Source organism: Sparus aurata, chromosome 5, assembly GCF_900880675.1.
Source record: "Sparus aurata chromosome 5, fSpaAur1.1, whole genome shotgun sequence".
NCBI classification, from domain to species: Eukaryota; Metazoa; Chordata; class Actinopteri; order Spariformes; family Sparidae; genus Sparus; species Sparus aurata.
In genome coordinates, this window is record NC_044191.1 from 174713 (window position 1) to 187102 (window position 12390).

The 12390-nt window shown below is 40.8% G+C and overlaps 1 protein-coding gene across 2 annotated transcripts in view; it reads right to left on the reverse strand.

The window, feature by feature from the left end:
• Positions 1-11463, reverse strand: part of abca2 (ATP-binding cassette, sub-family A (ABC1), member 2) — a 118102-nt gene extending 106639 nt beyond the window's left edge. For both annotated transcript variants that reach the window (XM_030416483.1, XM_030416482.1), the window contains exon 1: positions 11038-11463. In XM_030416483.1, the coding sequence (XP_030272343.1) occupies positions 11038-11103 (66 nt within the window). In that variant the 5' untranslated portion in view covers positions 11104-11463. The remainder of the gene's footprint in view (positions 1-11037) is intronic.
• Positions 11464-12390: the final 927 nt, after the last annotated feature.

Sequence of the window (12390 nt, forward strand, 5' to 3'; positions counted from 1 at the left end):
AATAGGAAGAGGTGTCACATGATTGTTTTTTCAAACATTTCCTTCTTGCAAGCACTTTCGTTGTGAATCGCCCGTCTTTATCGCTTCTTCCTGCGCCAAACGCGCATCAAACGTGACAGCAATATTCACGAAAAAGTGTGGCGTACAGTATTTATCATATGTCCGGTTTTACTTGGCCTATCAACACGATTTAAAAACTGGTATATAGTTTGAAGGCTGCTCGAACTCATGAAGTCAGAACGGAGTCTCACAGATGCGCCGTTTCGCTGCTACGTCAGCTTAAATTGGTCACGTGATTTTGACGCGCCGGCGCGTCAATCGACCCCAGAGGGTTAACTTCCACCAGGTCCGCTGTGCTGCGTGTCTGCTCTGTCCAGCTCTGGCTGTCCGAAGCCCTCCAGAACAGCTACGCAGGACTTCTATTTATCTGGCGGATGCCGGAGCACGACGCAGCAATTCAGCTGAATTTTGCACTGCGCAGACAGGAAATCAAGCGTTGAAATAACAATATAACATCCGGTTACTTTTCAAAATAAAACACTCCGTGTTGACACCTCTAAAAGGAGACAAACACGAGCTCCTCTGCTAATCTCTTGGTCGGGAACTATGCAGCAGGAAATATGACGATGCCTACATAGACCTTGGGTTTACCGTGAACACGGTCGGAAATGAGGAAAGACCTGTTTGTGTTTTATGCCTAAAAACTCTGGCAGGACAGCATGAAACCATTTTGATAATCAGGTGATTGTATGCAGAATGCTGCAACTCATACAGTGGTTTATACAGATAAATAAATAAATATCAGCAGGTTCTCAATAGTATTTCAATTCGGGGGGGCGCGAAAACATTTCTGTCCTCTAGGGGGGGCATGACAAAAAATAATTGAGAACCACTGCCTTAGGGGTATCAGCTTCTTTTCTAAGACAATAACCGGCAATTCGTTAACAGTTCGTTAAGCCCTCGCCGTCTTCATCTCCAAATCCGGACAAATGGCTACTTGTTTCTCGTTCCACCATCACTTTTGCCACATGCTCTCGTTGTCTGGTAATTTGCGCGTTAACTACTCCGGACACTCCTTCAGGATCAGAGTGGCCACTTTAGCCTCCCGTAAAAGCATCCCAGAACACTTCATGCGACTCATGGGCCGCTGGTCCTCCCAAACGTTTCACCGCTACATCCGTTCAGATCTCAAAGATCTCAGATCCGCACAATCTCATCTCAAGTGATTGGAGGTTTTTGGGAGTCCATCGCTGCCCAAGGGCGGCAGCGGATTTTCTACAGAGCTTCCCCACAATGCACTCGAAGAACTCGAAGAACCAAGATCTTCAAGATTTTGTTTTCTCTTTCTTTCATAATAAATCGTTTAAACGTATCTTGTTGAAGGTGTGGTCCTTGCTAGTGAATTGAAGCTTATATGGCGAAGTTTCAGGAGCAAGACCACACCTCAACAGTGCCAACTTCCAAACTTCCTATAAATAACCACCTGACCCTCTCCTCGTCTTCGCTCTTGTATTCTGCGCCCCTCCCCCCCACCCAATTTCTCTCTCCCTGTTTCTTCTTTTCTTTCCTCTCCTTCGTAGGACCATGAGGGGGTCCGTCGCTGCCTGAGTGTGGCGGCGGATTCTCTACAGAGCTTCCCCACAACGCACTCGAAGAACTCGAAGAACGCCTTTCTACAGACATTACAATGTAACACCAGTATCAACTCAGAATAAGTTAAAGCAAAAGTCATTTCTAAAGCCAGTTTAATGAAGGTGAGCGGGTAGAGACAGAATGAAGAATAGCTTGACCAATGATGAAGGAGAAGATAGTTATTACACAGCTGATATGCTCAACTCAACACTCAACACAGCTGTTTTAACTTCTTTTTACTTTCTGATGTATTTGGGAAAATCCCCAAACTTGCCACTGACATGGGTTGCCATAGTTACCATGGTTTTTCAGATCACTTACCTGGTGAATTCATGGCAAATATGTATTTAATACACAGTCCAATCAAAGGACAAGCATGATGTCACTTTTCATGTTAACTCATTAAACGGTGCCACAACAACAGCTGGAGTCTAATTGCAGAATTGTCCACTAGTGAACAGTGAGATAGTAAAGGAGCTCATATTTGGACCCAGATACTGTTATATTATATATTCCCAGAGCCCATTTCATTTTTTCAGCACAGCATGGACACAATATCTTGGAGTGCCTCATGTCTGGCTCTGAGGTAAAATCCACATCAGTTCATTGATAATAAAATCTGATGAGAGACACTAGGCAGACATTGCTGGTCCAAGTATCAGTGGTGAAGCTGAAGTGCAAAAAGCTGTGAGGCCCGAGGCCAGATAGGACTTAGTGCCTCCAAACTACAGCTTCTCTCATCAGCTAACCACCATCAAATGAATTCAGTTCTTTTTTTAACTGATACATCAGCTAATATAAAAATACATGTATGGTCCCATGTATAATTCTTCATTGAGATGTTATCCCTGTGCGCTTCTTTAACCTCTTTTAAATAGAAAAGGTGGCAAATTTGCTGCAAGGTAAAGGCAGCAATGTGCTGCCTTGTCTTGTCAGCCACTTGGCCGCCACCGGGGTAGGCATAAACGTGAAGTGACGTGAAGCACAGGGTTGGGCAGTGAACAGTGACAACGAATTTGTCTTCAAAATAAGAGCTTTACATTGCACCACACTGGAGTTAAGAACTAGGTTCTTAGCGGGGGGCTTTTATTTTGAAAGTAGCAACCGTTCGTAGCTTGCCGCTACAACAACAAGCGGACACAACCAAACAGCTACAGAGACCGAGGAGACGCTAGCATCTCGCGGATCTCAGCGGCTTTCCAGTCGCTCATCTTGACGTCCACGGAAGAAGTGATGGACAGACTGCTGTGATCAGCTGCTTCTTGGTTTTAAAACCCTCGCACAACAGTGCACTTCATCGACACCTCCGCCCATCTCATGCAATTGCCAGCACATCTATGCTCGGATTTAGATTGCAATGGAGGCGGAAATAAGTGTACCCTCCGAGGTGTCAAATTGACCCCAAAACAGACCCCAAATTTACCACCTTCTGTCTAAATGCAAAAAGGACTGCTAATATGCGGCTTACTGCCCAGTATAAAAACGGCTTATGTATTATCCTGTTTTGTACTTTCCAATTGACTAACTCATCAACTACAAAGCAGCCATAGATGTGCCAATGTTTTGTTTTCACATTTGGGGATTTGTTTAATTTCCCATACATTTTCGACATTCACAAATATATCTGTGACTATAACTATAAACCACTAAACACAACACACAATAGTTCAACACTACAGTTTGTCAGAAATCACACATTTTATTGGGGATCCACTGACCTTTCCTGGGACCCATGCAAATGAGCACCTGTGGGTCCCTGCATTCACAATGGTAAAAACCTAGCAACATCACTGAAGTGAGCTTTAAAGGTGTAAGTTAGCGTTATTTTTTTATTTTGGATGGAGCCAGGTGAGCTGGTTCCCCCTGCTTCAAGTCTTTATGCTAAGCTAAGCTAAGCTAATTGTCTCCTGGCTGGTGCAGCTCATTTAAACTACTTTAACATTGCTGCAGAGTTTAATCTATAACTATACATCATGTTTAATCCTCTGACCATATTTTTAGGGCTGTAATCTTCTAGTCAACTGGTCGATTTTTTGGTCGATACGTTCTGGCTCGACCAAAATTCTGATTTTTGGCGTGTTAATTACATGCTGCTATGGAAGTGCGCAAACACGCAGCGGGTCCTCTCCATCCCAATGCTGTGTGTCCTGCATATGGCATATTTGACTTCATCAGGAGCAAAGTACCAAGTGCTAATGGGGGTGTTTTCAGAGCACCCGTTCACAGGTAACAGTGTGTCTTCAGAACACCCCCCTTGTTTTCACTATTTTGGAGTCGCCCAACCTACTACAGACAAACAGATTGAAGGACGTACTAGAAGGCCTCGGTCCGGTGCTTTGTTAAATATTTATTTACTTTTAAGCGTTTCATTTACAGCCATTCCTTTTCTACCACGTCAAAGACATCAGCAGTGTGGCAGCATTTTATAAAAATGGAAAAAAAGTGGAATGCTAAGTTTGCAAGCAACAGTTTGTATATCACAGCTCGACTATAAACATGGCATATCACCTAAAAAACGGTAAGCTGACTTGTCTACATTAGGTTGCTGTGAGCGTTTTAAGTATATGAACAATTATTTTTTCTTAAAGTGAACTTGCCTTTTGTGTTTAAGAGTAAAAGTTTTAGGTTCATAGTTCGTGTCTCAGCGAGGACATGCACAAAGCGAAATGATAGTGTCTGTCAATTATTATAACATGATAAAAACAATTTTCTAATTATTTCCCAACAGTTGTTGTGCTGATATTACTAGTTGACATAGTATATTTTTTCGGAAAACATGGGCTAGGGTATTGTGCAGATGCACGTGATGCAAAACGCTGTCAGAGCCATGCTCGAGTGTGTCTATTAATTAATTCATTTTAAGTAATACATTTCAGTGCAAAATAATAGGGTCAAAAGCGATTTAATCTAAAGCAAATAGACTACTAGTCTTCATGTTTATTTTTAATTAATTAGGTGGAAGGCTACCAAGACCCCCCCAATTAGTCGATTTTTAGTCAAATTTCACGGCTTCGGTCAACCCAGGATTTCTTTGGTTGATTAAAGCCCTACATATTTTGCATTTAACAAATCTTTATCTGCAGTCGGTAAAGGTTAAAAAAAACACTATAATAATTCCCTCTCAAATGCACATATAAAGTGGCCAAAAGAATGGAAATCTTTCATGATATTTCTATAAGAGCTTGTCTCTGTCAGTAGAGATTAACCCATTTGATTAATGCCATCTCAGCTAAGTGCTGTCACGACCAGAGGCAAAACCAGGGCAGCATGATTACAAATCTATAGAAATGACGCAGCTGTTACTATTATTATTGCAGAGGCTCCCCAATGCAGCTCTCGTGACTCCTCTGAGTTTGATGTCTGAAGGTAGATGGGCTAAAAATAGCAGTGCCCCACCCCCACCCCACAAGCACAAACCCATACACACACCAACCCCTCTACCAGGACACCAGCAAAGGCATGAGGCAGTGATAAAATTGAGGCTGCTTCAGTACAGATCCAGCTTTTAAAATGAGCACAAACATCACTAAAATAAACAAGCTGACAGGCATTAGGATTTCTTATGGCTAATAATAGACCGTTGCCACTCAGATGGCATGATTGTGGAGTTAGGTCAGCACGTTAGATTGTAGCCTGCCTGATTTTGGAGCCTGTATTTTTGTCAATAATTATTTCTATTACGAGAAATGCACCCAGTAGAGTGCAGACCTCTGCCAAGGAGGTCTACTGAGTCATTAGTGTTCAGTCCACTGTAGTGTGCAGGCTACTAATCCTGGGTTTGAGCTTCACATCATGAAGTACCAGACTTACAGTGAATGTCGTTTTTTTATTGGCTAAAGTGAAAACTTAATTGGCAACCACCCAGTTGACGAAAAATAGATTTTTTTTTAATGAATAAAAAAGCAACACATTTCTGTGCTGTACGTGTTCATTTCATGTGATATAATGTAAGAATTGTTAGCCCCTTCACTCAAGATTCCCTCAGTAAATAATAACAAGATATATTATTAGCCCCCTCCTGATTCTTAGTCAAGCTCATTCTACATTCATAATAATAAATTGTACAATGAAGTTCCTTCAGTTCAGTTGCTTATGTTGACTGTCAAGTGAGTTTGTATAATCAAAAAGAACTAGCCTTTATAGTGCACATTATCAATCTGGGCAATGTTATTCTGCTGAAATGTCTCTCCTTTCAGAGGATGCCTTTCCCCCTGCGTTACAGCGGTGACACCGTGGTGGAAAAAGGGGGGGCTTCACTTGATAATTATAGATGCTAGGTGGCAGCGGAGTGATTGAATCCTGATGATGACATCAAAAACCTGATGATAGGATTTACTTTATACCCCATTTTACCACAATGTGCTCATCAATGGCAGAGTGGCACTATCCACATTTCAGCTGGTTGATTGCACGGGAAAAAGATGTATGTAGTCTAATGCTATATTATTATGACTGCTTTGGCTAATAAACGTTAAAAGCTCTTCTGTGAACTAAGTTAAATTAACTAAAGATGTGTAATGTAAAGTTACTGTTTGTATTTGTATAAGCCTATAACTGAAACATACAGTCTAATGTATATGTTTACACCTAGCTAAAAGGCAGTGTGGAGATAGCTGTTAATTAGCTGTGGCAGAGTGTAACTTTAGCCAGTGGTACAGGTATACAGCATATCACTAATTATTTTTCAGTTGGCATTACATATACCCACTTCTAAATCCCTTCTGATGCGTATCTTCATTACTTCATTATTGTTTGAGGGAACTAAAGGTAACTGCATACTTATGGATGTAACCATCACTAATGCTTAGGTAGCTCCACAGGGATTGAAGCTGTTATTGTTACAATTTTGACAATCTAACTCATGATAAAACATTAGTTAAGTTGTAAGGACTATGGCTGGTGGTAGCTGTTGTTGATTTTGTTCAAATACACCAAATTGTAATTCATTGGTCGTTGTTCTTCCGACGTTAGGGCTAAACTACCTATGTGTGTTAAATTACATTATGGGCTGATGGAATGCGATTAGAGTAGAGTGCAGAATCAGGCTATACAATACTGTTAATGTTGCCATCTATCATTGGCAATCTCTTTATTTTTTATTTCCGTTGTTATTATCGTAAAGGATCATTTGAATGTCTGTAAGTAGGCCCTAAATGCAATTTTAAAGTCATCAATATCCATGTGATCCATCAATATTTATTCTCCTAAGCTGTTGACAGTTGCGCAACTCACATTTGCAGTGTTGCTGTACAAAGGCTCTTGCTCTCAGTGGACCTGAAGACCAGTTGGCCGATGGCCCATTAATTGAACAAAAAGGTCAACTGTAATCCTAATCAGGTGTTGAACTGTAAGATAAGCAGCAGATATGTGTGAACACACTGTTGAACTAGAAATAGCAATATCCCCAGACTCCCTTGAAAAAATTACTTACTTTTGAGAGTTGTTAGTTTAGGTTATTGTTGTGAAACAATCCATTCTTAATCATTTTGGCTTTATTTATAAAGCATCTTTAAAACAGAGTTTACCAACAGTCAAGGCACACACAAGGAAGTCTAGTCTTTTCTTGTTTCAATTGTTTCAAATGGTATAAAATAAAAAACATCTCTTGTGTATTGTTTGTGCACTCATCGCATACATTGGGTGTGGACCGTGCACATTTATCGCTAAAAACGCGGGGGAAGAGTGTCAACAAGTTTACACAAAGTTTTATTCAGTGTTGTACATTGAGTCATTATTTACTGCAGTTATCTTTTTTATATGTGCATTGATCCTGAGCCTTGTTTATTGTCTGTCGCGGTTTGCATTTGACATAAGATGAAAATAGTCATACTGTTAGTGTCAGAGGAGGCTCGTCCATAGAGGCAGAGGAGGTTGGTCCTCCTCTATTTTTGAGAGGCAAGAGGAAGATCCATTTTTTTTTTAAGAAAGAGTAACTGGTTGAAATAAATCATTACCAAATCTCAGTATCATTTATAAAATATTATATATATATTATATCATTAAAAAAGTTTCTTCTTTGGAAGAAAATCCACTTAAAACGGTTGAACAGCGACAGCTGCAGACGGAGGAGACAGAGCAGTCTGTGAGAGGAGCAGGGAGCAGGAAGGTGGGGGCTAGAGAAGGACGGAGGGCTTCTGTCCTCCGTGGGAGGGATCTCCTTCCATTCACTCAGTGTATTCAGGATTGTTTCATGCTGATCTATGATTGGCTAACACACGTAAAATGACGCGCTAAGGGAGGACGTCCTCCCTTACCAATCAGCAACCAGAATACAAGATTGACAGCAGGTTGGTCCAATAACAGTTCCCAAATTTCATTCTCACGTTTATACAACTGTAAACAAAAAATACTTCTATGTACCGTATTGACCCGAATATAGTACGAGTTTTTTTTTTTCGATTAAAATTATGTGAAAAAATGGGGTCGTCTTATAATCGGGGTCTAACCGTTGACACATGCTGATAGTTGTCTGGGTCGCTACGCGACCGCAACGGCAGAGGGCGCCAGCTTATTGTAGAGACGTCACTGACACTGTGGCTGCGGTTATCTGTCAATCACAGCGGACAAGAAGTGACAGGAGATGAAAAATGGAGAGATGCGGTGATTTTACGGAGCAAAGTGGATCAAGTGTGGCAAGTTAACATACATCTGAGGCGGAGCTTTGATGCTGATTTTAAGATAATGAGATCGATTCAGCGGAGGTGCCAAACAACTGTCAGCCAGCCAAGAAATATGGAGTTACGGAGTGTAACGTCCGAAGATGGCGGGTCCAAAAAGATCGTCTGAAAACACTAACAGTAAGAGAAAAGCTTATCGTGGTCCTCTAAGCGGCCGCTTCCAAGAGATTGACAGGAAGGTGTGTGAGTTTGTTACTGAGAAACACATTTTGGATATCAGAGTCTTTTTCTGAAGATTAGTCTTGAAAAGAGGGGTCGTCTTATTATCAGGGTCGTCCTATATTCGGGTCAATATGGTATTTTACAGCTTTCACTGCCCGCCATGCTCGGACAAGAAATATGGAGTTTTCAGCGATATTGGAATCGGTTTCAAAGGAAATATAAGCACATTTCTGAAAGAAAAAAATTGTTGGGAGAAATCAGAGCGAAGCAGTCAGAAACATAATTCATAGTTTTCGTTTCGTTCGTCCTGCTGGAGGACGTAACGTTAGCGGCACGACCGGGCGATTGTGATGAGTGATGTGTGTGATGTCCTGTGCTGTCCTGAAGTATGTACATTGATTGCTGTGGTAGCACAGTGAATAGAGCAGGTGACTGGGGATCAAATTCCGGAAGGGCTATACAGTGTTATTTTTTTTGTCTTGTGTATTAGCCATTTAATAAAATGTTTTTTAAAGAATTCTTATAAGTCATTGTTTTATTGCTTAGTTTTCATTAAATATAAGAAAGTAGGGATAAGTTGTTGACTTGTAGGCTATAAAATAACATGACACCGTGGACTGGTTTTCCTCCTGTCCTCCTCAATTTTTTCAGTCACCAGCCGCCACTGGTTAGTGTTTCACAATAATTGTTCAACCTGGACGTGATGAACAAGCTCTCACAGAGACAGGCGCATGTCGGCTGGGCTGGATAGCAGCTGCAGCTGGCAGCTCTGGTGATCGCACTGTTGAGCTTTATTTTTTATAATTACATTATAATTGCTTCTTCCTTATCAGTGACGATAACTTTATGTGTTGCTTACTTTTTATAGCCTATGCTATTTACAGCACCAAAATCTTGTGTGTAGGCTTACAAAATACAGGTTTGTCCAGCGGCAGCTTGGCATGGAGCTGATGCATGATTACACGTTATGTGCAATAAACTAACCCTGACTTTAGATAGTCTGGTGTAACAAACTAATATCCAACCAGGATTTTGATTCTCACACTCTGTAAACCACTTATTGATGCGCTTCATCATGAGGAAATAAAACAGCGTGTCTGGTTCCAGAGGGAGGAGAGAGACGCTTTGGGCCCTTATGTGTTCACTGTAGTCTGGACTATTTATGTGTGCAACCTGGTGGATGTAAAAGAAATGTATTTCTTTGCATTGGACACTAGGGGCTTTATCTGTATATTTATGGATCTACGAACACAAGTCACATATGTATGTGAAACTAGGCTTAAATGAAGGCTTTTCTAGTCTTATCAACCACTCAAAGCCTTTTACAATGCACGTCAGTATTCACCCATTCACACACACATTCATACAGTGGTCGTCAGGAGCGACAACCACTCAGACACACTCATACATTGATGGAACAGCCCCTAGGAGCAATTTGGTGTTCAGTATCTTGCCCAAGGACACTTTGACATGTATACTATAGGGAATCGAACCACCAACCCTGCGACTACTCTACCTCCTGAACCACAGCTGATAACTTGCAAGGCTGAGAAACTGATTCACTTTGGGGTTTTTCTAGAGCTTTTAGCTGCATCTTGCAGACCTTCTCATCATCTCAATGGCAACTACACCAATTAAATCAGCTGAAGGAGTTCTGAAAGTAGTTGAAAGCACAGGAAGTAGGTTGAAATATATATATACATATATATATACATATATATATATATATATATATATATATATATATATACACATACATGTATGTATATATACATACATGTATGTATATATACATACATGTATACATATTTTTTTTTGTTTTTTTTCTAAAGTTACAGGCATTCACCATCCAGGGACATCGTAATGAGAAGAAACTATCCGATTGCATTATGGAAAATCCAGTGTTCAGGCTCTGGAAATATTAGGGACTACTATTTCAGCCCCCACTGCTTCACTTTGATCACATTTTTAAAATATCTGTCTTTTACGGCGTGTTCAGATCAGACTCAACGCAAAATTCTGCACGTCTTCAGTTTGTCCTAATAAATAATAGACACACATGATGTTACTGAATTAAGTCTGGGGTTGAGGTATGAATGATTTGATTTCATGTTGTAATCCCGTGGTTACACAATCAATCAGGCTGCTGTTTTGCTGCTTGTGGTTATGATGGAATAAAAACCTGATTACCTGAAGACAACTCCTCCTGAGCGTATGTTCAACATTAAGCTAAATACGAACAACTGTTGTTTATCCAACAACAACAACCTGTTTGACAGTGTGGACAAAGAGGCAGATAGCAGCAACACCCTTTACATCATCACCATCATCATCATCATCATCATCATCGTGCTCTAATTAAGCTCACTGCAGTATTATTGTAACGTCTGCTGGTAACGTTAGCAGGCAGACAGGTGCTGCCGCTGGAATGAGCCCCAGAATGACGACAAGTGGGGCAGACTGAACCGACGCCCGTCTGCTCCTCAACCAGCACCGAGCGAATCACGGCTCACTTCTCTGTCATTTCACATACTGACATGTCAACACACGGATCGCCTCGTCTTACCGGTCCCCTCCTCTTCAGAGAGATGTTCTTCCACAGCAGGAGATGGAGCTGGTGCAGGAATCCCATTTTGCCTCCCACTTCTGCTTCACTGTGTCCTAAATGTACCAAATTAGCATCCCGCCGGTGGCCTGTGACTGCATTTAAACAACCGGGGGATTTCTATCGCGTTCCCAGGCATCCCGTCCGAGCCTGTCACGGTGTCCAAATGCGTCGTCCTCAGCTGATATGGAGGAATATTCAGATAATCTATTCAGTATGTTGGACGCTTATCTGCCGGCGACTGTCGGTGCTCCGTGTGTCACCCTCCGTGTGACGGTGAGCGGCGGCTGGCCTCTGCCGCGGAGTCCACTCAGCCTCAGGTACACCGATGTGAGCCGGAGCAGGAAAGTGGAGACGGGCTGACGTCAATGGCGACACACTGATGCAAACACACACTTCCGGCTAGGCCTTTAAAAATAAAAGCCCTCCTACCTCAGAGGGTACATTTACAGGAAGCTGCTGAGTGAGTGAAGGCCAGGAGTCAGTCGAAGTCATTCTGATTAAGATTTTTCTGATCCTGTCATTTTGTATTTTGCAACTTTGTATTATTCTTGATTTAGTTTAGTTTCTCCGGTCATTCTCCAATTTACAGATAAACAAATCAAATAAACAAATGGACAAAAACAAATAAACAGGACTGGAAAGGTCCATAGCTCATTAAAGCTACCCTTAACATGAATTATTTTGTATCAGCTGCCTTTAAATTATGCTTGGCAATAAGAGAAAGCAAGTAAGAATATACACATTCTTAAATTTAAGAAAACCCAAACTCATTATATGTACGCCTGTGTTCATACTGTGTTGATCATCTTGTGCTAAAATAATTTGTTTAATCTATTGTGTGTATTACAGGCTTTCTAAATCATTCCACAAATGGACTCCATAAACTGAGACACATCTTTGTTGTATATTAGTTCTGGTCTCTTTTTATTTGAATATACAGTTCCCTCTAAGTTCATATTGACATTTTATTATTCAGAACAACCTCTTGATACAGTCTGGCAAAATGTTGTTGTATACTTTGTACATCAGTGATGCTATTTTGAGATCTACAACTTCACTGAATTTGTGTGCCTGTGAATTTATGAATAATCTGTTTGTTGGTTGGCATTAATCAGCTCTGTTTATGATTCTGATTACTCTCCTCTGAACAAGACAATCTGATTTGTGATTGTTTGATACATTTCTTACAAAGTATGAATTAGTGCTTAAATAATCATTCAATCTAGTGCAGTAACATAGTTTAAACAGGACTTTTTTTTTTAAATTTCATTTTCATTATATTATTGCTTCGGTTTGATATGTTTGTATTGT